The 26,495-nt window shown below is 44.8% G+C and overlaps 1 protein-coding gene and 1 non-coding gene across 2 annotated transcripts; both read left to right on the top strand.

The window, feature by feature from the left end:
• Positions 1-752: 752 nt before the first annotated feature.
• Positions 753-19,773, top strand: LOC132571300 (cytochrome P450 2K4-like). Its single transcript, XM_060238092.1, has 9 exons — positions 753-961; positions 3,908-4,070; positions 7,584-7,733; positions 9,774-9,934; positions 12,133-12,306; positions 14,261-14,402; positions 16,629-16,813; positions 18,657-18,798; positions 19,566-19,773. Exons 1-9 carry the CDS (start codon positions 779-781, stop codon positions 19,751-19,753), a joined length of 1,488 nt encoding a protein of 495 aa, XP_060094075.1. The 5' UTR covers positions 753-778; the 3' UTR covers positions 19,754-19,773.
• On the top strand, positions 11,623-11,697 carry TRNAT-GGU (transfer RNA threonine (anticodon GGU)). The gene has a single exon. It is a non-coding gene; the product is annotated as a tRNA-Thr (tRNA).
• Positions 19,774-26,495: the final 6,722 nt, after the last annotated feature.

Below are 26,495 nucleotides of genomic sequence, written 5' to 3'. Positions count from 1 at the left end.
GCCTCCAGGTGGGGCCTGGGGATCTCCTGCTTTTACAACTGATCTCCAGCTGGCAGAGATCGGCTTCCTTGGAGAAAATGCAATCCGTATTTACGTTTAGTATCTACTGTATACTGCCAGTGATATGTACAATGTATGTACACTGTAATTGCTAAAATATATTTATTTTGCAAAAGTTTTAATTGGACCTTTTTTTCCACTTATGTATTTTTTGAAACTTTTATTTATTTCTTACAAAAATTAAATGATAGCCTTAAAGTTGTGGGTGGGCCCCTATGTCTCCTGGCAACCAATATTTTTAGACCCAGTTCGCCACTGGGCACAGGAGAGGGAAAAACAGAACCTTTTGCCAAGTTCTGATACCCATGGCAAAATCCACTCTTTTAAGGAGTATCATTAACTGGACTAATCCATTCAGCTAATCCTGAACCCTGCCCCCCCCTCCAAAAGGAGTCAAAGGAGTCTAAACCTGTTCTGCAAAGTTTTCATTTGGGGAACTTGATGCCGCCCACCCCAGGAAGAATTAATCTGAATGGCTGGAAGGCAGAAGGAATTGGAAAGGAACCAGGAGGCAGGCTGGTACAGAGGATGGTTATAACTGATTCACTGGAACAAAAAAAATCAAAACAAAAGCCCAAGTTAATGGCTGCTGTAACTATTCATATTATTTGTATAACTAGTATGTAGTTGTGTAAACTCTTTGCACCACCCCTAGGTGAGAAATACTGTCCTTGATATAATTCTCTGGTTCACTTCAGAAAACTTCTGGTTGGCACAAATGGATTGGATGGATCCTCTTTCCATATTTTTCCTGTTTGTCCTTACGATCATACTTCTTTTGAAAATGGGGAGTTTCTGGAATGGCAACTGGCAGAAGTTCCCCCCAGGACCGAGACCGTTCCCACTTATTGGAAATTTCCACCTTTTAGATCTGAAGAGGCCTCACAGAACCATGTTGGAGGTAAAAACTTACGTTGTGATGGCTCCCGTGACAGTCATAGATCCATGTTTTATAGTGATCATCTTGTTAGGCTGAGACAACTGTAATGGTGCTGCCCCCAAATCCTGGCTGCAGTTTGTGAAACAAATATAAGTGTCACACTCTTGCTCCTTTACTTGTTGGCTATTTCCACCTGAAATTTGTTTGTCAAGTGAGGGTGCAATTAGATCCATTGCTGCAGAGGGACATTTGTAGTGCCGGTTACCAACTTTGGCTGGACTGATAATTTATCCCCACTCTGATTACATCTAGAAATTACTACTGCAAATGCATGGTGGACTTTTACCCAGAACTGCCTTTGAAGACTGTTAGGAAAGTAACCCAGAATCAATAGAGTTGTCCCAAAGAATATGCTCTTTTAAGGCCAGGATAAGTAAATGAGTTTAGAAGGAAGAAAGACTGTTTAGAGTAGTATTGTTAATATCTGGGTTCTTATCACAAAAGCCCAGAAGGGAGATGTCCCAGCCGGTGTTCCCTCTAAGCTGAGTTAGTGTGAGCTAGCTCGCAGTTTATAGGCTCTTTTGTCTCAGCTCAGGAAAAATGGCCCCGGAGCAAACTAATTTATGCAGTAGTTGGTTCACAACTTTAATGCCTGTAGCTCATGAAGAAGAATTTTTGCTCACAAGACTCCACAGCTTAGAGAGAGTATTGGTCCCAGCAGGGTCACTTCCTGGGGTTCAGCCTCCCCCCCCCTCCCCAGGGCTTCCTAACCTGAAACAGCTTCAGGGAGTGCTGTTCACCTCACCCGCTGGACAAATAGTGGCCCCCAGGAGACAGCACTGAAAAAACAGGTGGGGAAATGGTAGGGAGAAGAGGAAGTCCCTTCTTCCCCTGTATTGCAGTCCCAGTCTGAACCAGTCTGGGTTCTGATCAGAAGGAAAATGTTCCAGCCAGTGTTCCCTCGAAGCTGAGTTAGTGTGAGCTAGCTCACAGTTTTTAGCCTCTTTTGTCTCAGTTCAAGAAAATTGGCCTCGAAGCAAACTAATTTATGCAGTAGCTCACAACTTTAATGCCTGTAGCTCATGAAGAAGAATTTTTACTCATAAGACACCACAGCTTAGAGAGAGTATTGGTCCCAGCAGGGTCACTTCCTGGGGTTCAGCCTCCCCCCCGCCCCCAGGGCTTCCTAACCTGAAACAGCTTCAGGGAGTGCTGTTCACCTCATCTGCTGGACAAATAATGGCCCCCAGGAGACAGCGTTGAGAAAGGAAAGGAAAGGTCCCCTGTGCAAGCGCCAGTCATTTCCAACCCTGGGATGACGTTGCTTTCACAACGTTTTCACGGCAGACTTTTTATGGGGTTTTGCCATTGCCTTCCCCAGTCTTTTACACTTTCCCCCCAGCAAACTGGGTACTCATTTTACTGACCTCGGAAGGATGGAAGGCTGAGTCAACCTTGGGCCGACTACCTGAACCAGCTTTTGCTGGGATAGAACAGGTTGTGAGCAGAGTGTTCAGATCACAGTACTGCAGTACTGCTACTTTACCACTCTGCGCCAGAGGGCCGCTAATGTTGAGAAAACAGGTGGGAAATGGTAGGAAGAAGAGGAAGTCCCTTCTTCCCCTGTACTGCAGTCCCAGTCTGAACCATGATCTGGTGTACCTGGGGAACAAGTTGTGTCTCTTCTGAAGTCTGGCTGTCAGGGTCAGGTCCCAACTTTTCTGCCCAGCTGCTTCTTAGCCACTCCATAGAGGGCCTTCTACTCTGGAACAGATGGAGTTCTCCAGTAGAAAGCACAGCAATTTTTCAAGCTCACAGGCTTCTTCCAGCGTTTTTCTCCCACTTCCTCCCAAGAGTGAACCCGAGGCCCTCTTTTTTTCCTGCTCCCCCCGTCTCTGTGGGGGGGGGGAAGTAATCTATAATTATTTGAATACATAATACAATTCTTAAAGGTTGAATTTGTGGTATTTCACTAGTTGTTTCATTGCTTACATTGACTGCTGTTTCCTTTGTTGATTTTTCTAGTTTTCACAGTTTTTTTTTTAATGGTGCTTGTATATTTGTGTATGCATTATCCATACCTAATGTCACCAACTGACCTGGAGAAAATGTCCTGTCCCTTTCATAATGTTGCAATGGGCATCAGAAACTTTTCATGGGATGGAGTTAATTAACATCATCTGGTAGATAATAGTCTATTAAAGGGATAGGACGTTTCTTCTCTAGGCCTGTTGGCAACCCTATCCATACCCTACCTTGACTAGGAGGTAGTACAAAAACAATTGAAGCAATCAGACAAAAGGAGTTCAAGACTGATCAAAGACAGCCAGTTTGGTGTAGTGGTTAAGTACGTGGACTCTTATCTGGGAGAACCAGGTTTGATTTCCCACTCCTCCACTTGCAGCTACTGGAATGGCCTTGGGCCAGCCATAGTTCTCCCAAGAGTTGTCCTTGAAAGGGCAGCTTCTGTGAGAGTTCTCTCAGCCCCATCCACTTCACAGGGTGTCTGTTGGTGGGAGGGGGGGAGGTGAAGGAGATTGTAAGCCTCTCTGCGATTCAGAGTGTCGCGCTGAGTATAAATCCAATCTCTTCTTCTTCTTCAAATGATGGATCTAGATGGAATTGCTTTCTTGTTTCTGTGGTGGATTGTTTACATCTAAACTGGAGAGGCAGCTTGGTGTAGTGGTTAAGAGACAGGCATTCTAATCTGGAGAACCAGGTTGAATTCTCCACTCCTCCACATGCAGCCAGCTGGGTGACTTTGGATTAGCTGCAAGTTCTCTCAGAATTGTTCTCTCAAGAGCAGTTCTCTCAGCTCCCCCTCCCTATCTCACAAGGTATCTGTTATGGGAGGGGAAGGGAAAGGAGATAGTAAGTAGCTCTGAGTGAAGGTCAGGGACCAGGGTATAAATACAGCTACTACTACTCAGATCAGGATGATGTTTCTCTTTTTTTTTCCCCTTTCAGTTATCCAAACAGTATGGGTCTGTGTTCAGCATTCAAATGGGATCCCGAAAAATGGTTGTGCTGACAGGGTTTGAGACTGTAAAGGACGCTTTGGTGAACCAAGCTGACGCCTTTGCTGGGAGGCCTTTCCTCCCAATGTTTGAAGAGTTTCTGAGGGGTTATGGTGAGGCCCCTCCATTTCTATTGTGGCAATTCCATATAAAAGCATAGCAATGGAAAGTCCATCTCAAATGTTGTTGTAGGAGAAATTCTCTACCTAAAGAACTAGGGTACTTAAATTATAACTTAAGAGTAATCAGGGCTGGTGCCAGGGTTTCTGGTGCCCTAGGTCTCTCCCCCACATCAATGCAGACCTGAGAAGGCAACCCAGGAAGGCCAGTGCAGGGGGGTGGCATGTGCACTCCTCAGAGCCTGCCTTCTCCGTGCAAGGGAAGGCAGGCTCCCCAGAACACACATGCCACCACACCACTCTTGGCTTCCTGGCTTTCCCCTCTCCCTGAGTGTGCACTCCTGGGAACCTGCCTTTGAGAGCAGACTCAGGAAGGCGCAAGCGGCAGGACGGTATGGTGCGTGCAGTCGGAGCTTGCCCTCCCTTGTAGGCTTGCCAATCCCCAGGTCCCAGCGGGGGTTCTCCTGCTTTCCCAGGCTCCTTCCCACTCCCAGTCAGCTGGCCAGCGGGGGGAAGCCCCGCTCCCAAAGCCACCATGTGACTATCTCCCTCCAGAGGCTCCAGTCTCCGATTGGAAATGCTTCCTCTTGGGATGGGGTGTCTGTGTTACTTGGAAGAAGTTGACTGCAACTCGTGAGTAGAGAGGCCAATCCCTCACTTCAGAGTCGCCAAAAATGGGGGGGGGCGGGGGAGAAACATCTGCGGTGCACTTCATTATTCCCTATGTGGAGATCGATTCTCCTAGGGTATAATGGGGAATTGATCTGGAGGTTTCGGGGTCTCTGGGGGAGCTGTTTTTTGAGGTAGAGGCACCAAATTTTCAGTATAGTATCTAGTGCCTCTCCCCAAAGTACCCCCCCCCCCCAAGTTTCAAAACGATTGGACCAGGGGTTCCAATTCTATGAGCCCCAAAAGAAGGTGCCCTTATCCTTCATTATTTCCTATGGAAGGAAGACATTTAAAAAGGTGTGCTGTCCCTTTAAATGTGATGGCCAGAACTCCCTTGGAGTTTAATTATACTTGTCACACCCTTTTTCCTGGCTCTGCCCCAAAAGTCTCCTGGCTTCACCCCAAAAGTCCCCAGATATTTCTTGAATTGGACTTGGCAACCCTACTCCCTTGCCATGGAAGACTTCCATGGCAAGGGATGGCAGGCTTCAAGGAGTGCACACTTGGGGGGAAGGGGTACCTGGGCCCACCTCTGTGACCAGGTGGTATCCTGGGCGGCCACCTACCTTGCCTACTGGGATGGTCCAGGCGCAAGAGTAATTGTCTAATTTTTCAGCTCTGTTGTGAAGACCTCTAGCCATTAGCTTCATGCCATGCATTAAAATTATGCTTAAGTTAGACAAAATGGAGCGGATTTCTTCTCCCACAGTACTAGAGCTCAGGGAAACCCAATAGTTGACAGCTTCTGGACAAACAAAAGGTAATATTCTGGACAAACAAAAGGTAAGATTACAAAAGGTAATCTTTACTTGATGAGTAATTAAACTGTGGAATTCACTGCCAGTGGATACAATGATGGTCTTGGGCATAGATGACTCAAAAGGAGATGAAGTAGATTCATGGTGGCAGGTAATTCCTTTAATGGTGGAGGATAAGTCCATTCAGGGCCGGCACATGGGAGTCGGCAAACAAGGCAACGGCCTGGGGCGCGGGCTCCCACAGGGGCGTGGGTGGAGGGTAGGTGCCCCCTCCCTGTCCCCACTTATGCTGTCCCTGAGCCTTTCCCAGCTCTGACGGATCGGAGGAATGCCCTCGATTCCTGAAAGTCCAGAAAGAACCGGCCTGCCCCTGCCCAGCTTCCTTCCTGTAATTTTTCTGTCTCCCTGTCTTCCTTCCTTCTTGTCATTTTTCTTTCTCACACTCCTTTCTCCCCATTTTTTCCCTACCAGTTTTTCTCTCATTCTTTCTCTGTCTCTGATTCTTTCATTCTGTCTATCTTCCTTCCTTCCTGCCATCTACACATTCATCACCCCCCCCCCCCAATATTTTTCTAGGGCCCTTTGTATTTCTTCCTACAGCAGGCTTTACTATTAGTTAACACCATAAAGTCAGAAAATTCAATTACATTTATAAGAGCCATGCCTATAAAATCTGTTTGTTTGTTTGTTACTTAAATTATACCCTGCCTTTCTCCCTAATGGAGATTCAAAGCAACTTATTTTGTTCTGCTGTCCTCCATTTAATCTGCACAACTACTCTATGAGGTGGGTTAGGCTACAGTGTGTGGCTGGAGAGTGTGGATGAGTATGATTGCACTGAGTTCTGCTCTATTTAGTAAGTAAACAAGGTGCAATATGGAATTACAGTTTAGAATAGCAAAACTGAATCCTCATTACTCTTTTACTATATAACAGTGGGAGGGTCATAATCTTCAACCCTTCTATAGCAGTGCCCGCCTCACGGCCTCACCGGATCTCTTTCTCACGGTCTATTCGGGGTATTTTACTTTATTTATCTGATGGAAATAGCATTCACTTCGTAGGGGCCCACAGCAGCTTTGTTAGTTTTTCCCTTAAATATAGGCTCCAGAGAAACTTTAACGCAAACCACAGATTTTATTTTAAACAAGTCTTAAACTGGGGATATGGGAGATATTTACATGGGCTAACACGTTGCTCAGTTGTTTCAGGCTTTACAATAACTTTTCCTTTCTTGAGTCTCTCAGCTTCACAGTTCACAGTTTCTATATAACACACTCTCCACCTCTAGCAAGGTCTGGCCTCTTGGGAATGATGTGCCAAGTCTCACCCCTCGACTGGAGCCACTACTCCTAGCCCTTCTGGTGTCTCAGACCCACATCCACTCCCTCAACCTCCTCACTAGATCTTCAGAGGTGTCTATAGGTGTCTGTGACCATTTCGGTCTTGACTGACTCACACTTGTCCCACACACAGCCCTCTTAGCTAGTTATTTTCGAGCTTGCAGTCAGCTTTTCTTCTCTTGAAGACTTTCCCGCCACTGTCCCAAGCTCCATCAAAGAATCAGCTGCCCTCTGAGCCTCTGTCAGGCATGAACTGACCCTCTCCGTCTCTGTCAGGCTCCAACTCTGACAGACTTCTGACAGGCACCAACTCTGTCAGACACCAACTGACTGCATGACTGCCTCAGCAGTTTGCTGTCAATCACACACTTTCCCTCCCTGAGAGATCCGAGCACTTGGCCCCCACCCTCAGGTCACCTGATGCAGGCCCTGTGCGTCTTCAGTTTCTGCTTAACCCATGGCTTACCGTCACACCTTCATCTTATCCAAAGAAAAGCTGTCATAGGGAGAAAAGTGAAGTGGGACACAGGAAGATAATGTTGTCATGGTGGGGGGGTGGAAATCCTGTCCATTACCTCTGACATTTGTGTGACCTGGCTATACTAAGTCTACACTACACTACGCTATATTCACTGTGGTATAGTGGTGAAGAGTGTAGGACTGGTATCTGGGAGATGCAGATTTAATTCCGCACTTGTGCCACGCCAACTTGAAGTCTGGCCTTCACTTTCATTCAGGTATTATTTTTGCCCGCGGTGAGAACTGGAAAGTGATGCGGCGGTTTACGTTAACCACTTTGCGGGACTATGGAATGGGCAAGAAGACCATTGAAGACAGGATTGTTGAGGAGTGTGGTTTCCTGATAAAGAGATTTGAATCTTATGAAGGTGGGTTTTCATTTCATTTTATTCGATTTATATCCCGTCCTACCCCACCGAAGCGGGCTTTTCTGCTCTACTGCAAAACAAGTGGTTATTAAACGATTTATCAGCATTTCCCCCCAAAGAATTCTAGCAACTGTTGCTTGGGAGCTCTGAAATCATTTGCAACACATCTCTGACTTCCATATGTACATTTCCCCAGGTTCCCTGAGGAGGTCTGCTAATCCCTTTTATGCACCAGGACACATTTTTGTTTACTCAGGCTTTTAATTAAGGAGCTGGTCTTTTAAACTTTACTTGTATAGTGTATGTTTTAAGTCTGAAAACTCTTATTCATGCCATGGGGCTCAATTATCTGTTTTTATGCTTTGGTTGTTGTTTTTTAAAAAATATTTGGTTATCATTAATAACTCTGGGTGTTTTATTCTGTAACCCCCCTTGGGTGGCATAAAATTTTCTGATTACATTAACATTAAACTTATTAAAGCCAATAGTGTGTAGGTATAAGTATGCTTGTTGTGAAACTATTTAATCTATATATTATATTAACATTTCTTAGCCCGATCAGCCTCAAAAGTATACTAGAACTAGATGGGCAGTATTTTCAGGATGAACAAAAGAAAATAGGTCTTTAAACAAAGAGTGATTAAAATGTGGAATTCACTGCCATAGGATGTAGTGATGGCCTCAGGAATAAACAGCTTTCAAAGTGGATTAGTGGAGGATAGGTCTTTCAGCGGCTATTTCCCATGGTGACCGAGGAGAACCTCCACATTCAGATACAGTCAGCCTCTGGATCCCAGTACCAAGAGGCAACATCAAGGGAAGGTTTGGGCCTCTACGCCCAGTTGTTGGTCATTCAGAGGAATTGGCTGGCCGCTGTGTGAGACAAGATGCTGGACTAAATGAACTACTGGTCTGATCCAGCAGGGCTCTTTTTAGTTTGGTGTAGTGGTTAAATGTGCTGACTCTTATCTGGGAGAACCGGGTTTGATTCCCCACTCCTCCACTTGCACCTGCTAGAATGGCCTTGGGTCAGCCATAGCTCACATAGGAGTTGTCCTTGAAAGGGCAGCTGCTGCAAGAGTTCTCTCAGTCCCACCCACCTCACAGGGTGTCTGTTGTGGCAGGGAAGGTAAAGGAGATTGTGACCGCTCTGAGACTCAGAGTATAGGGCGGGATATAAATCCAGTATCTTAAATATCTTCTCATACTCTTAAGTCTAACACCACATCATCAGTTTCTAATGTTGAAGACACAAGTATGTATCATGAGCAGTATGAGATCCTTCTGTCTCAACCCTGTTTGGAGAGATACACAAACTTCAAAATGTCATTGAGTCCTGGAACAAAAGGTTCTTCCCGTTTCCAGAAGCTGCTAACTATGTAGAGTGATGATTGGCTGGCCCACTGGCAATCACAGTGCGACCTCCCCATCATCTTACCCTGAGCAATCCTTTGAGTTCTAAAAAAGAACGAAGAGGTTGACAAGAAGGGCTCTGAAAAGCCATTCCCATTAAATAAATATGCTGTTTAAAAAGATTTCAAAATGTCTACGCAGAGTAAGAGGAGAACAAAAATCTGAGCTGGAGTCAGAGTTATGTCAGTAGCGCAAGGAAAAGACAGGAAAAGAACTAGCTCTGCTGCAGGAAAGAACACCACTTGTGGTCTTGTATGAGGTTTTATTCCTGTTCTCCTCATCGAGAATCATAGAGTTGGGAGAGACCTCCAGGGTCATCTAGTCCAACCCCCTGCACAATGCAGGAAACTCACAAATACCTCCCCCTAAATTCACAGGATTTTCATTGCTGTCAGATGGCCATCTAGCCTCTGTTTAAAAACCTCCAAGGAAGGAGAGCCCGCCACCTCCCGAGGAAGCCTATTTCACTGACGGTCAAGAAGTTCTTCCAATATATAATCAAAGTTCCAATATATAAATAAAAAATAGCAGTTCTCGCTCCGTCTGGGATCCTAAGCCAGTGAAAGACAATGGTAATTGTAATGCTCTTTCCTAATTAAATATTCTCTGGTTTGTTTATTGGTGCAGGAAAACCATTTGAGAACAGTGCAGTTATGAATGGTGCCGTTTCCAATATCATAGTATCGATATTACTTGCCAAACGATTTGATTATGAAGATCCCATATTTCGAAGATTGCTGAGCTTGATCAATGAAAACGTCCGGCTTCTTGGAAGCCCTTCAGTCACGGTAACTCTTCCATTTTAAAATCTGTTCAGAAAGTGTTTCCAAATCTGGCTAGGGTTGCCAACCTCAGAATTGCAACTCCAACAACAGAAATCAGTTCCCTGGGGGGGAAATGGCTGCTTTGGAGGGTGGGGTGTATGGCATTGCATCCCTGCTGAGCTTACTCCGTTCCCAAATCTCACCTTTTCCAGGCTCTACTCCTGGATCTCCAGGAATTTTGCAACCTGGAGTTGGCAACCCAGGTTCTGGTGCTCAGATGGTAGAGGGTTCAGTGGCTTCCCCACCTATACCTCCCCCATGGCTGATGACTGTTCTGCTTTCCCTTCATTCCTTCCTTCCTTAGGATGAACTAGACATTACAGAATCTGCAAGTCCACTACAAGGACTGACTGACAAACTGAAGCTATAAGCTCCCCATGGGAACTCCTTTCAGCAGTGCCACAGGGGCTGTTTGACTTGGGACCACAGCACGGGGGGGAGAGGGGTTCTTGCCTTCCTCCTGCACTGTTTTCCCACCAGAAAGTGTCCTCCAGTGAGGCAAATAACAACCTTAGCATCATTTCATCTGAAGAAAATGGTGCAGGGGGGTGGGGTCAGGTATACTGATCTTCTCCTAGAGTTGGAGCGGTGTCAGCAGATTCCTGTTGTCTCCCCAGGCTTAGCTCTAAATATTAATTGTTAGATGCTGTGGAGGCTGGAGTGGGGGAGAGAGAGAGAGGTGACAATTGTGTTAACCCTGTGTTAATCATATGATAGCCATCAAATACATGAGGATGGTGTGGAGCTGTTTTCTGTTGCCCCAGAAGGTTGGACCAGAACCAGCAGGTTGAAATTAAATTGAAAGAGTTTTTGGTTAAACATTAGGAAGAACTTTCTGGCAGAGTGGTTCCTCAGTGGAACAGGCTTCCTCGGGAGGAGGTGGGCTCTCCTGCTTTGGAGGGTTTAAGACAGGGGCTAGATTGCCATCTGACAGCAATGCTGAATGTGTGAACTTAGGCAGATCATGAGAAGGAGGACAGAAGGGTTGCATCAGTGCTCGTGGCCCCTTCCACGCTCAGGATCACTACTTTGAGGTCAGGAAGCAGTTTGTCTCCAGGCCACTTTGGACAGAGAACCCAGAAGTTTTTTACCATCTTCTGAAACGGGTCACTGGGTGTGGGTGTGCGGGAGGGGAAGTATTTGTGAATTTCCTACATGGTGCAGGGGGTTGGACTAGATGACCCCAGAGGCACCTTACGAATCCATCATTTTATGATTCTGCCTGTTTGACCTCATACTTGACTTTTCCTTCTTGCTGGATTCTGACTCTATGCCTACTCTTGATTATGTTTCTGTTTGGCCATGGACTCTCCCCACAGACCCTGGTTTCTGCCCTGACCCTAACTTTTAATCGCTAGCAACCTAATAATCTGTTGCCTCTCTCTGATCCTCCAGTGATTTGGGCTTTTCATCAAACATCTGACAGAGGGAGTTTTGATTCTCAAAGCTTATATTCCAGAAATCTTGTTTGTGTCTGAAATGCTGCTGGACTCAAATCTTCAAGTGTCTCATTCATTTGTACAGCAGCAGGTAATGAGAAAGCCCTATAAGGGTGCAGTCCAAGTCTGCTGGGTCCCAGCATTTTCCAAACACAGTTCCAAGCTGAATATGACATTTTCCTGAGTCAATTGGTTACTCCTTCATAGAAAAGGGGAGGTGCCGTGGCTCAGTGGTAGAGCATCTGCTTGGTAAGCAGAAGGTCCCAGGTTCAATCCCTGGCATCTCCAACTAAAAAGGGTCCAGGCAAGTAGGTGTGAAAAACCTCAGCTTGAGACCCTGGAGAGCCGCTGCCAGTCTGAGTAGACAATACTGACTTTGATGGACTGAGGGTTCAGTAGAAGGCAGCTTCATATGCTGGGAGGGATGGTGGCTCAGTGGTAGAGCATCTGTTTGGTAAGCAGAAGAACCCAGGTTCAATCCCCGACATCTCCAACTAAAAAGAGTCCAGGCAAATAGGTGTGAAAAACCTCAGCTTGAGACCCTGGATAGCTGCTGCCAATCTGAGTAGACAATACTTACTTTGAGGGACCGAGGGTCTGATTCACTATAAGACAGCTTCATATGTTCATATATTCATAATATATTGAAGTAAAAATACTTTTCGATTTCTGCCTGAGAAGCCTGGCTAATCATTTGTCTTGCTCATATTTTTATTCCTTCAGCTGTACAACATGTTTCCTGCTCTGGGCTTCCTTTTTGGGGCTCGTAAGACTCTCCTGAATAACAGAGATGAATTGTACACCTTCATAAAGGCCACCTTCATAGAACACCTTAAGGAACTGGATGCAAATGACCAAAGAAATTTGATAGATACATTTCTTATCCAGCAGCAAGAGGTAACACCTTATTTTAAGCATTTTAGTGGCTACAGGTGAACTTTGAATATCTTGTCTTTATTGCATTTGAATGCATGGCTCATTGGCAAGGTGCCTCAGTTTGGGAGAGAACATCCCATCAAATTATCAGACATTTACTTCTTTTTCAGCAGTTGCTGATATGTGACTGGAACTGTTTGTGTAAGTCACATGTTTACCCACAGGTAAAAAGGCAAAGTCTAAACATTTTACATAGAGGGTGGAGATTGGAGGAGGAGGGGATGCCAGGACAAAGCCTCATGTGTCCTCTACTCCTGCTCCTTCCTACTGTCCTTTGACTTCCGAAGAAGAAGAAGAATTGCAGATTTATACCCCACCATTCTCTCTGAATCAGAGACTCAGAGCAGCTCACAATCTCCTTTATCTTCTTCTCCCACAACAGACACCCTGTGAGGTGGGTGGGGCTGAGAGGACTCTTGCAGCAGCTGCCCTTTCAAGGACAACTCCTACAAGAGCTATGGCTGACCCAAGGCCATTCCAACAGATGCAAGTGGAGGAGTGGAATCAAACTCAGTTCTCCCAGATAAGAATCCACACACTTAACCACTGCACCAAAAACTAACTTTTCTTCCCTTTCCCTTTCCCAGTTAGACCAGCCTCCTCAAGCATCCATGTGTGTCCTCATTTCCTCATTACAAGCAATGCTACTGTTGTCATCTGGGTCAGAGATTTGAGCCAGTCCTGTTGTGACCTCAGGAGTTCCCTGAATGAATCTCTCCAGTTAATTTATTTAGATCAGGGGTCCCCAACCTTATTTGAACCAACCACAAAATTTCGTAGTAACACTTCAACATTTGAAGCAGAAAGTCTGCAAAACAGGATGGCTTTGACTCTGGCACAACCAATCAGAAGCCCTGCTTGGCACAAATCCCACTTGGCCCTGCCCACTTTCCAGAAACGCTTGGCAGGTGCCAGGGAAGATGTTTGTGGGCACCATGGCATCTATTGGCACAACACTGGGGAGTCTGATTTAGATATTCATGCCCTGCTTTTGTCCCCAGTGAGACACAAGCAGTGAGACACAAGTCACAAGCAGGCAGGGCTTTTATTGTAACAACTCTAGGGGTTCTCCTGCCCGGGAGGTTCCCAATCCGCCAGCCCACATTGGGCCGGCAGGGGGAACCTCCCCCAATGTCGCTCCCCCAGAAGTGACATCATAAAAATGGCGGCGCCCATGCAGAGCCACTCTAGGCATTTCCAGGAAGCTCTATGATTTTCCCGGACACTTTGGGAGGTGCACCATAGAGTTTTAACCTCCCAAATGGCTAGAGCATCTGGGAAAACCATAGAGTTTTCTCAGAAATGCCTAGAACAGCCCTGCATGGGCGGTGCCGTTTTGATGATGTCACTTCTGGGTGACATCATCATGTCGCGCGCACTCCGTGTGTGAGAGACAGTCAGCCGCTGCAGGAAGCTGGGGACTTGGCAACCCTAAGGAGCTCCTTTGCATATTAGGCCACATACCCCTGATGTAGCCAATCCTCCTGGAGCTTACAGTAGTCCCTGTACTAAGAGCCCTGTAACCTCTTGGAGGATTGGCTACATCAGGGGTGTGTGCCCTAATATTCAAAGGAGCTCCTGTTAAAAAAAAAAAGTCCTGCAAACAGGATTATATGGGTGCAGGTGGTCCTTCAAAGATTGGATCATATTAGTTACTCATTAGGAGGACTGGTATATGGCAAAATCCAACCCAAAACTCATCTATTTTTATCATTCCTAATAAAATGTATTATGTAACTTTTGGTTTGGGATTTTGCTCTGGATCAATTCGGTTACCCGCAACCATTTTCTACCATCATGTATCTCATAGATTTTTTTAACTTATCATTTCTTTCTATTCCTGTCAATGCTGTGAAGTTCTCAGGGCCCTCTCGGTATTTAATTTTTAACCATTGCTTTCTTTTTATCCCTATAGGAAAAGAACAAGACTAATGGGTTTTTCCACGAAGAAAACCTGAAGGCATTGGTGGCTAACTTATTTGGTGCTGGCACAGAGACCACTTCTACGACACTACGGTGGGGCCTGCTACTAATGATGAGGTACCCTGAAATCCAGAGTGAGTGTTTTCTCTCAGTTGGATACCATTATTCTTGTATATCTTGAGCCTGGCCTGCATGGCTCAGGCTCAGGCTGTCCTGATCTTGCTAGCTCTCAGAAGCCAAGCTGAGTCGGCCTGGTTATTACTTGGATGGGAGATGACAATGATGACAACAACGTTGGATTTATATAACAACTTCCACTCCGAATCTCAGAGTCTCAGAGCGGTTCACAATCTTCTTTACCTTCCTCCCCCACAACAGACATCCTGTGAGGTGGGTGGGGCTGAGAGAGCTCTCCCCGAAGCTGCCCTTTCAAGGACAGCTCTGAGATAGCTCTGGCTGACCCAAGGCCATTCCAGCAGATACAAGTGGAGAAGTGGGAAATGAAACCCGGTTCTCCAGATAAGAGTCAGCACACTTAACCACTACACCACACTGGCTCTCCAAGGAAGTTCTGGTTTGCTCCATAGCACCAGGTAATGGCATTTCCAGAGGTGAATTCTATCTGCCTGACCCAGCTCATGTTAAGCTTCCATTTCCTTTGTATATAGATAGTTTTTCTCTCAAGATCATTGGTTGGCCTATAGAAACGTATAGCCTCCTTTTTTGGAGTATTGCTCCAAAGAGGGCCTAAATATTAATGTTTCTAAGTCAGATGTCATTTTTCTTAAGCAAAAAAAAAGACAGATGAGGAAATAATAAGAGGGCAGTAGCAGGTCAATCTACAGACCAAGCAGAGCAATTTAAGTATTTAGGAGTTATATTTCAAGTGAATCTTTTTTGGAAGGTGCATTTGAACTTTGAGTGCTGGATTGGATGGTCCATTGACCTGATCCAACTTGGTTTCTCTTACGTTCTTAATTTATGGATGAACCGGTACTAGGATTTTCACACAATATCCTTGGAACTCTGAGATGTGTGGCAGGAATAGCTTTGAGAGCCAAGATTGGGGAATGTCTTTTGAAGCAAAAGTGGTGAATCTGAAAATTAAGATGTCAAAACTGAATTTGCAATCAAGTCTTCTTGAATTACTTATGCTGGGTCCAGGGCTTTTTTTGAGCAGGAGCACACAGGAACGCAGTTCCGGCTGGCTTGGCATCAGGGTGTGTGGCCTAATACGAAAATCAGTTCCTGCTGGGCTTTTTCTACAGAAAAGCCTTGTGTGAAACAATGATGAAGTCAGGAGGTGTGGTCTAATATGCAAATGAGTTCCTGCTGGGCCTTTTCTACAAAAAAAGGCCTTGGCTGGATCATTATACCAGCGATTGGGACAAATATTGGAATCTAAATTATAATATCTGGGCATCACCAATGATACGATAGAAACTAGAGTAGTTGTGAATCAAGTCAGCCAATTAAAAGACATGGGAGTTCTTGATTATAAGTATATGCTAGTTAGAGCTTGGAGAGTATGTTCATCCTTTTCAGTTGGTATTTTCTTGATAAAAATGCCAAACTCCCTCTTTGAATTATCTTTTCCAAAGTATAGAAGGGCACTTAAGCTTTGTGTCTGAATGCCTTGCTGTTGGCACTGTTGTTAGGAAGGTTTAATGGCATTCTATACTCTAATAGATTCTGCAGATGTGGTATTCAGAATTTCCAGAATTGAGAGGTGAATTGATTTTTCATTTGCTTAAGCAAAGTCTTCTTGCATATCAAGAGAGGAAGACAAACAAGTAATGTTGTGTGTGGCTAAATTTTTGGTAGCTGTAATAAAAGAGCCCCATGGCACAGAGTGGTAAAGCTGCAGTACTGCAGTCCTAAGCTCTGGTCACGACCTGAGTTCGATCCTGGCGGAAGCTGGGCTCAGGTAGCCGGCTGGAGGTTGACTCAGCCTTCCATCCTTCCAAGGTCAGTAAAATGAGTACCCAGCTTGCTGGAGGGAAAGTGTAGATGACTGGGAAAGGCAATGGCAAACCACCCTGTAAAAAGTCTGCCGTGAAAACATTGTGAAAGCAACATCATCCCAGAGTTGGAAACAACTTGTGCTTGCACAGGGGACTATCTTTACCTTTTTAATAAAATCACATTGTAACTCAGGTAGTATATCTTATACTTCTGTTTCAGTGTAAAATGGCTTGCTATGTGTCATAACTTTTGTTGTGAAAGCAGTATTTAAGATGGTCTATCTAGCTGTTATACATTTATTAAAAGGCTCATATCCCATACTGTTCCCTAATTGAGGGACTCGGTTTGAAACTGTGAAGTTTATTTGTGTGAAAAGAAATGTTTTATTTTCTCAGAGAAAGTCCAGGAAGAAATTGCACGGGTGATTGGGTCAGTACAGCCACGGACAGAACACCGTACAAAAATGCCATACACCGACGCGGTAATCCATGAAGTTCAGAGGTTTGCTAACATTATCCCTACAAACGTGCCACACGCAACCACAATGGACGTCACTTTTAAAGGCTACTTCATTCCCAAGGTGATCAGCCTTACCGTATTGCTTTACAACCTTAGCTCAGTTGAAAATGGCATGCCTATTCATTTATTCATCAGAAGAACCTCTGCAAATATTTTGCAGAATTGAGTTAAGTCATGCTAAATCCAGTTGGTTTCAGTGGAAGAGCCAAGCACTTCCTTGGCTTTTTGAGTGAAATTCTGTGGACACAGCTAGCTGTGGATGGCACATGCCAAACTGTGTGAACCTTTTCAGTGTTCTTTATCCATGTCAAATCTTTACCTCGCTTTTCTTGCACTGGAGTTCACAAGTAGGTCAATATGCAGGGCTGCCATTTTCTTTGTTTGAAGGGTCACATACTTAGCTATAAGCAGACCTTTTTTTGTAACAAGAGCTCCTTTGCATATTAGGCCACACCAGGGTCATTTTGTAGAAAAATAGGTGGTGGAGCTCATCCAGGGATTGTTATGCAGCTGCAATACTATTCAATGGACAAGGAGGTGGAACTCTCAGAAGGAGGAGATGGAACTCTCAGAAAGGTTCAGGAGCTGTGCTCCTGTGAGCTCCCACTGAATCTGAGGCCTGGACCACACACCTCTGATGTAGCTAATCCTCAGTGAGCTTACAGGGCTCTTCTTACAAGGCCTACTGTAAGCTCCAGGCGGATTGGCTACATCATGGGTGTGTGGCCTAACATGCAAAGGAGTTCCTGCTACAAAAAAAAGCCCTAGCTATAAGCGTTAGCAAAATTACACGACAGGTTCCAGTGCATATGGAAACAACAAAACAATAAATTCACCAGAAACAGAGGTTTGCAAGTGCATGAGTTGATCCGTGTAAGAAAATGTATACTGTGGCTCCGTGAAACAGTGTCAGAGAGAGATGCAATCTGAAGAAGGAATGGAGACATGAAACTGTGAGAAAAGCCTGGGAATATGGTCCCCATTTTCTCTCTTGGAGAATATACTATCGTTCACAGTTAATACTGGAGAAGTTCCGTGTGTGTGTGTGTGTGTGTGTGTGTGTGTGTAAAATATGGATGTGGATTATCAAATGGACCCTTTGGGAACGTTAACTGAAAACTCTTAGTATACTGTGCAGGGCTGCATCCTGAAAAAAATCATAGAATCATAGAGTTGGAAGGGACCTCCAGGGTCATCTAGTACAACCTACTGCACAATGCAGGAAACTCACAAACACCTCCCCCTAAACTCACAGGATCTTCATTGCTTTCAGATGGCCATCTAGCCTCTGTTTAAAAACCTCCAAGGAAGGAGAGCCCACCACCTCCTAAGGAAGCCTGTTCCACTGAGGAATCACTCTAACTGTCAGGAAGTTCTTCCTAATGTTGAGCCGGAAACTCTTTTGATTTAATTTCAACCCACTGGTTCTGGTCCTACCTTTTGAGGCCACAGAAAACAATTCCACACCATCCGCTATATGACAGCCCTTCAAGTACTTGAAGATGTATGAAAGGCATGTATGAATGGACATTGTGAAAGTTTAAAGTAATTTGCATAGCACTGAATATAATATATACATACATTATTGTGTGAAGGTAAAAAATGTTTTTCCAGTGAATTTATTGTTCTGCTGGCTATAAGCGTGGCTGGGTTATTTATTTTTGAGATTCCAGCCCAGCAGCTCCTTATAGACCAACAAGATTTTCAGTTTATAAGACTTTGAGAGTCAAAATTCCCTTTGTCAGATTTAATGAAAGGAGCTTTGACTCTCGAAACCTTAGACCTCGAAAATCTTGTCGGTTTCTCTCTGTTGCTACTGGGCTTGAATCTAGCTTTTCTACTGCAGACCAACAGGCTACCTTCTGAAGCTGTTTTTTCAATAACTCATTGCTTTGGTGTTGCAGGGAACTTACGTCCTCCCATTACTGTGCTCTGTGCTGGAAGACGAAACTCAGTGGGAGAAACCACATAAATTCTATCCTGAACACTTTTTGGACTCTGATGGAAAGTTTGTAAAGAGAGATGCATTCATGCCTTTCTCTGCAGGTATGTACTCTAGTGCCCCATGGCAAAGAGTGGTAAAGCTGCAGTACTGCAGTCTGAACTCTCTGCTCATGACCTGAGTTCAATCCCAGCGGTAGCTGGGTTCAGGTAGCCGGCTCCAGGTTGTCTCAGCCTTCCATCCTTCCGAGGTCGGTACAATGAGTACCCAGCATGCTGGGGGGAAAGTGTAGATGACTGGGGAAGGCAATGGCAAACCACCCCGTAAAAAAGTCTGCCGTGAAAACATTGTGAAAGCAACATCACCCCAGAGTCGGAAATGACTGATGCTTGCACAGGGGACTACCTTTACCTTTTTTATGTACTCTAGCTGTAGGTTGGCTTAATAAATGCCTGAGGTGCCCACATTCTAAGAACAATTACTTGGAAGAACACCATCACCGGTGGCCAATTCTCATTTGGCAAAACCAAGCCTTTGCGCTTGTCGTTCAACACTGCAACAATCCTCTCTATGCCCTTTTTGCTGACTTTTTCTGGGAGTTCATCATTCTTTCACAAACATTTTTTCTCTCAATAATTACTGTGTGCCTAATGAGGTATTCCTAAGAATTCTGCCTTGGGAGGACACACCACTAAGTAAAAGATTGAGTAGGCTTCTGAGTAGACCTGCTTAGGATGGCACTGTCTGATTTCATTTCTTTGCGGCAAGCTCTTTTGGGTGGTATTTTATGGGCAGTTGAAAAACTTTATAAAGAAATCCATTAAATGGGACTTGCTTTCGTTAAACTGGACTTCCATCTCCATTACTACAGGTCGAAGAATATGTGCAGGGGAAACCCTTGCCAAAATGGAGCTCTTCTTGTTCTTTACAAGTCTCCTGCAGAAATTCACTTTCCAGCAGGCCCCTGGAATGTCTAAAGAAGAACTGGACTTTACACCATCCGTTGGATTTACAGCACCGCCAGTACCTTACAAGTGCTGTGCCTTGTCACGGTCTTAAGGTTCAGTTCTCTCTGCCTTGCTTAGCTTCCATGCGTGTATCTAGTTTTCTGCAGCTTCTTGTCTGCTGAGGACCTTTCATGGCAATAGCCTCAGACGGGCTTTTTATGTAGAAAGACGCAGCAGGAACTTATTTGCATATTAGGCCACACCCACTGACACGAAGCCAGCCGGAACTGCATTCCTGCTCAAAAAAACCCTTGGCCCTGGCCTCAGAGGAATCAGCTCACAGGGTTAGATCCAGCCACTTTTAAAAATTCAGTCTAGCTCTGAATTTCCTTTCTTGCTACCGTCTCAGTCCCATGTGGGCTTTGTCCATACTGGTCACATGATCCCCAGCATAAGAACATAAGAGAAGCCATGTTGAATCAGGCCAATGGCCCATCCAGTCCAACACTCTGTGTCATACAGTGGCCAAAAACCCCAGGCACCATCAGAAGGTCCATCAGTGGGGCCAGGACACTAGAAGTCCTTCCACTGTGCACCCCAACCCCAGCACCAAAAATACAGAGCATCACTGCCCCAGACAGAGAGTTCCAACAATATGCCATGGCTAATAGCCACTGATGGACCTCTGCTCCATATGTTTATCCAGTCCCCTCTTGCATAGATTTTGGAGTAGTTACAACGGACCCCTTTATCACCAGTGGCAAAGCTGGTTGGATCCAACCCATAGTCATGATCTTTAGCACTCTGTGTGCCAGTCTGCCAAATTCTATAAAGTAGCTCTGAGACACTGCTGAACTTCAAATTTGAGCCACCAAAAAAGTGCACACAGTGAAGACAGTACCAATAACAAAACAACTGTGTACAAATAAGCAAATTAAAGCATGTGTATTGCAATGTATAAATATGACAACACAACATATACAACCTGCAATAAAGTCAGTAATGTCCAACAGGACTGCACAGTTCACTTTCACTCTTGCTGTAAAGTGCAATGATACAACTCCATGAGGCTTTCACAGTTGACTCTAGAACACTCTGCAAGAGGCAAGAAATCTTTTCCACAGAGTTTATAAGCTTACACCAGGTCAATAACCATTGACACACAATTCACTTGCACTCTCAAGAGCGGACAGTTTCAGTGTTCAAAAGAGTACACCTGTGAAGGTCCTTTAATTAAGTGTAGAGAGTTTGTGGGCTTGAGCTTATGCCTTTTGAGAACTTCTTGTCTATTAGAAAGTTGGAGACGTCACAGAACGTTAAAACTGCCCACTCTTGATTTCTAAACAGAATCAGAGTTGGAAGGAGTCATACCGGCCATCTAGTCCAACCCTCTGTTCAATGCAGGATTAGCCTAGAGCATCCCTGACAAGTGTTTGTCCAGTCACTGCTTAAAGACTGCCAGTGAGAGGGAATTTACCACCTCCCTAGATATCTGAGTCCACTATTGAACAACTCTCACTATAAACATGTTTTTCCTACTATCAAGCTGGTACCTTGCCACCCTTAATTTAGAACTGTTCTTACGAGTCTTCTCCTCTGCTGCTAACAGGAACAGCTTCCTGTCCTCCTCCAAAGTGACAGCCCTTCAAATACTTCAAGAGAGCAATCATGTTCCCTCCTCGATCTCTCCTCTTCTCCAGAATCACAGAGATGAAATGGACCTCCAGGGTCATCTAGTCCAACCCCCTGCACAATGCAGGAAACTCACAAATACCTCCCCCTAAATTCACAGGATCTTCATTGCTGTCAGATGGCCATCTAGCCTCTGTTTAAAAACCTCCAAGGAAGGAGAGCCCACCACCTCCCGAGGAAGCCTGTTCCACTGAGGAATCGCTCTAACTGTCAGGAAGTTCTTTCTAATGTTGAGCTGGAAACTCATGGACATATATGATTGATGATACTAAATGGGAGGAGTCACAAACTGTTCCTTCTAAGCTGAGTTAGTGTGAGATTTTTAGCCTCCAGCTCACACATTTTTGTCTTTGCTCAGGAAGAATGAACCCAGAGCACACTAATGTATGCAGTAGCCCACAGCTTTAATGCCAGTAGCTCACCAAGTAAAACCTTTGCTCACAAAACTCTGCAGCTTAGAGGGAACACTGGTCACACATGCAATAGAAGACAGAGGCAGGATACAGGATGATCTTGATAGGTTGAAAAACTGAGCTAAAACCAATAAAATGAATTTTAGCAAAGATAAATGTACAGTTCTGCCTTTAGATAGGGAAAATCAAATGCATCATTATAGGATGGGAGAGACTTGTCTTGGCAATAGTATGTGCAAAGAGGTCAGCAGTGTGATGTGGCAACTAAAAAGGCAAATGCAGTCTTGGGCTGTATCAACAGAAGTGTAGTGTCTAGATCATGTGAAGTGATGGTATCATGTTACTCTGCTCTGGTTAGACTTCACCTAGAGTATTGTATTCAGTCTAGGGCAATACAGTTTAAGAAGGAAATGGAGAAGCTGGAATGTGTCCAGAGGAAGGCAACAAAGATGGTGAGGGGTCTGGAGACCAAGTCTGAGGAAAGGGCGAAGGAGCTGGGTATGTTTAGCTTGGAGAGGAGACGATTGAGAGGTGATATGATTACCATCCTCAAGTACTTGAAGGGCTGTCATAGAGATGATAGTGCAGAATTGTTTTCTGTTACCCCAAATGGTCAGATCAGAACCAATGGTTTGAAATTAAATCAAAAGAGTTTCTGGCTAAACATTATGAAGAACTTCCTGACCGTCAGAGCAGTTCCTCAGTGGAACAGGTTTCCTCAGGCGGTTGTGGGCTCTCCTTCTTTGGAGGTTTTAAAACAGAAACTAGATAGGCATCTGACAGCAATGTGAATCCTGTGAATTAGGCAGATCATGAGAAGGAGGGCAGGAAAGGTGTGGGGGGGAGGTATTTGTAACGTTCCTGCATTGTGCAGTGGGTTGGACTAGATGACCCTGGAGATCCCTTCCAACTCTATGATTCTTTGTGGGAAACTGGGTATTTCTAAAGTTATGAAGTTTTTGTTTTATTTATTTAAATGATTTTATGCTGCCTTTCCATCCAATCAGGGCCCACAAGGCAGCAAAAAATATAAAAATAAAATTTAAACAATTAGAATATAGTTTGAAATGTAAAATTATGAACTACACTAGAAAGAAGGCTAATAGCATATTGAGAATATGCCAGTCAAAACAATCAAAAAGGCTTCACCTGCTGATTGAAGACACATTAAAAGGAAACACTCAAAATCTCCCTGTAGAGAGAATTCCAAAATTTTGGCGCTATGACAAAGAAGGCGCTCTCGAGTTGCCATCCATCTAGCCTCAGATGGAGGGTCCTCAAAAACATGGCCTCCAAGGATGACCAGAGTGAGCAGGTAGGTTCATATGGGAGAAGGTGGTCCATAAGGTATGTTGGTCCCAGGCTGTACAGGGCTTCAAAGGTTCATACCAGTACCTTGAATGGAGCCAGAAGCAAACTGGAAATCAGTGTAGGTAGAACAAGACTGGAGCGATATGGTCCCTACAACGCACTCCAGTCGACACTCTGGCCAGCGCTTTCTGTACCAACTGCAGCCTCTGGACAGTCTTCAAGGGCAGCCCCACAGGGAGTGCATTGCAACAATCCAATCTAGATGTTACCAGGACATGGAAGTGGTAAGATCTTTTCTGGCCAGGAAGAGTAGTTAGCTCAGTTAGCAGCAAAAACTCCTGGAAAATACCCATGTTGATCCAACTAGGGGACCTGGTGCAGGAGTGCCTGCAAGCTATGAACCAGCTCTTTTAGGGGGAGTCCAACCCCATCCAGAACACAGAATAACACATTAAGTAGGTCACACACCTCGGTTTTGCTAGGATTAAGTTTCAACTTGTTAGCTCTCATCCACTCTAAAATAGTTTCCAGCACACGTTTACAGTTTCCACAGCCTCCCTGAGATCTGGTGAAGGGCTGACATAGAACAATTGTTATCTGCATATTTGTTTGCATTTACTTGCTTTATGGCCCAACTCCCATATAGTCTGTTGAAAATATCTGTATAAGCACAGGTGTATAAGGGGTTAAGTCTGCACAGCTAAAGGGTGTAGCCTACACAGTTGCTGGTGTGATTAAACAACTCTCCCTCAAACAGCCCATGGTGCGTATGTGTGTGTATGTATTTTTAGTTTGGGACTTTCCAGGAAACCAGCATGCCTTGGCTTTTTCTCTGTGTCTACTGATTTCATCCAATCAGATCCTTGCAAGGGAGCCAGCCAATCACCTTTGAAGATAAGGTGCAGAGCATGCTCCGTCACTCACTGTATTGGCGGGGAGGCAGCTGAGAAAAGAGAGAGCTCAGCTGGGGACTACCTTTACCTTTACTGCTGCACCTGGTAGCCTCTGTCTGGTTATTGAGCAAAGAACATTGATGGCAGCAGGGACAAATATCCCCCCCAAACTTTTTACAGCCCTTACTGCTCACACTTTCCCAGCACCCTTGTTTTTTGTTGTCCATCACTCAACCTACTGGTTTCTTCCATTTTGGTGCAGTGGTTAAGTGTGAGGACTCTTATCTGGGAGAACTGGGTTTGATTCCCCACTCCTCCACTTGCACTTGCTAGCATGGCCTTGGGTCAGCCATAGCTCTGGCAGAGGTTGTCCTTGAAAGGGGCAGCTGCTGTGAGAGCCCTCTCCAGCCCCACCCACCTCACAGGGTGTCTGTTGTGGGAGAGGAAGATAAAGGCGATTGTGAGCCACTCTGAGATTCAGAGTAGAGGGTGGGATATAAATCCCGTATCTTCTTCTTCTATGTCCTTAATGCAATTTCTACATGCAGTCTTTCAAAGCATGCTCAGCATTGGGCTGTCCAATAACTTTACGAATGTATACTTTGCAACTTCCTCCACCTGCAATAAAGAAGTTAACTCTGCTGCGAGTGAGCTTTTTTTTTTTTTTTTCATCTAAGCATTGCCTGAAGCTTCTGTTTTCACACACCTTTTTCATCCTTAGCTCCACTGTTTGGGGGAGAGGGGATTTCCAAGTGTCTCTCCATCCTAGAGTGCCCACTTATTTTATACCTGGATGATAGCAGCCTTACATATAGAATTTACAGTCATTAAGCTCGTAAAAAAGAGCATTGAGAGGAATACACGGGAGGGAACATTAGCAGCAAGTAACTACCAGTCCCAGTCAAGCTTCCCGGAAATGGTGTCCATTCCCAAGCCCTCTGAAGTTACTACACATGCTATGGTGTTGACATGGACCCTGATGTCAGGTAGGCGTTACAGAGGAGACTTTTGAAAATGGTATATTCCATCTACAGTCACTTGGTGTGTAGATGAGGTCTCCCATGGCAAGCAGACAATTTGCCACATACTCATTCCAGTCATCATTTTCAGTGGGGTTTTGCCAGACATAAGCAATCGATTGCAGGCATGGAAATGGAGAATGTCCCTTAGAATATAAGAACACAAGAGAAGCTATGTTGGATCAGACCAATGGCCCATCCAGTCCAATACTTTGCATCACAGTGGCCAAAAAACCAGGTGCCACCAGGAGGTCCATCAGTGGTTTCATCATAGCCCCCCCAAAAATTCCTTCTGCAATGATCAGAGTAGACAAAATAGAGATCACAGATTTAACATTTTAAGTATACATCTCATGGAGAGGCCAGTTGGAGACAGGAGAGGAATTTTAGTCTTTCCACCCTGAAAGGCTTTACAGCTGTAGATGATTATCAGATACAAAATGAATGTGTCCTGAGTAAATGGGGGTGGAGGATGTACATTCTACTAAAGACTGGTTAGAATTCGCAGGGGTGGCCAATGGTAGCTCTCCAGATGTTTTTGCCTACAACTCCCATCAGCCCCAGCCAGCATGGCTGATGGCTGAGGCTGATGGGAATTGTAGGCAAAAAAAAACTTCTGGAGAGCTACCATTGCCCACCCCTGACCTAGAGTATTGTGTTCAGTCTGGGGCAACAGAATTTAAGAAGCAAATAGACAAGCTGGAATGTGTCAAGAGGAGGGCAACAAAGATGGTGAGGGGTCTGGAGACCAAGTCCTATGAGGAAAGGCTAAAGGAGCTGGGTATGTTTAGCCTGGAGAGGAGACGGTTGAGAGGTGATATGATCACCATCTTCAAGCACTTGAGGGACTATTGTATAGAGTGTGGTGCTGAGTTGTTTTCTATGGCCCTGGAAGGTTGAACCAAAACCAACAGGCTGTAATTAAATCAGAAGAGTTTTCAACTAAACATTAGAAAGAACTTCCTGACAGAGCAGTTAAGAACATGAGTTGCAGGTTATGTGTGAAAAAAAAGACCTCTACCTGAGACCCTGGAGAGTAGACAATAAAGCTCTTGAGTTCCTGATTGACTGATTCAGAAAAAAGGCATCTCTGTGTACATGTGTATGCTATTTCTTGCCTCTGTTCCTTGAGCTTTGCTGACTGCCTTGCTAGATCCAGAACAGGACATATTATTTTTTGCTTTTCATTAAAACAAATTTGAACTCTGGGGCGGTGATGCTCTGGATTGCAGCCTTCTTTCTATGATCTCTGATCTGTATTTTTACTGATGTACAAATCCTACATGTTCATAAAATGTGTAAACAGTGGAGTCAGGAGATGAAAGGCAAAACTCGTTTGGACTTTAGACTCATAGATTTATCACATGTTCCAGTACATACTGTCTCTGAAATAAAGTGTTATTTCTGATTTGTCTCCTGATGTGTTTATTGCAGTCATGGAAATGAAACTGCGTTTTCCAACACGCTTTCTGAAAAAGTGAAAGGCGACTGCTGCCAGAGGACTGTGGGGTGCCGGCTGCCAAGGG

This window comes from Heteronotia binoei, chromosome 5 (assembly GCF_032191835.1).
Source record: "Heteronotia binoei isolate CCM8104 ecotype False Entrance Well chromosome 5, APGP_CSIRO_Hbin_v1, whole genome shotgun sequence".
NCBI classification, from domain to species: Eukaryota; Metazoa; Chordata; class Lepidosauria; order Squamata; family Gekkonidae; genus Heteronotia; species Heteronotia binoei.
The sequence above is the reverse complement of the archived record's forward strand: the minus strand, read 5'-3'. Positions and strand labels throughout refer to the sequence as shown.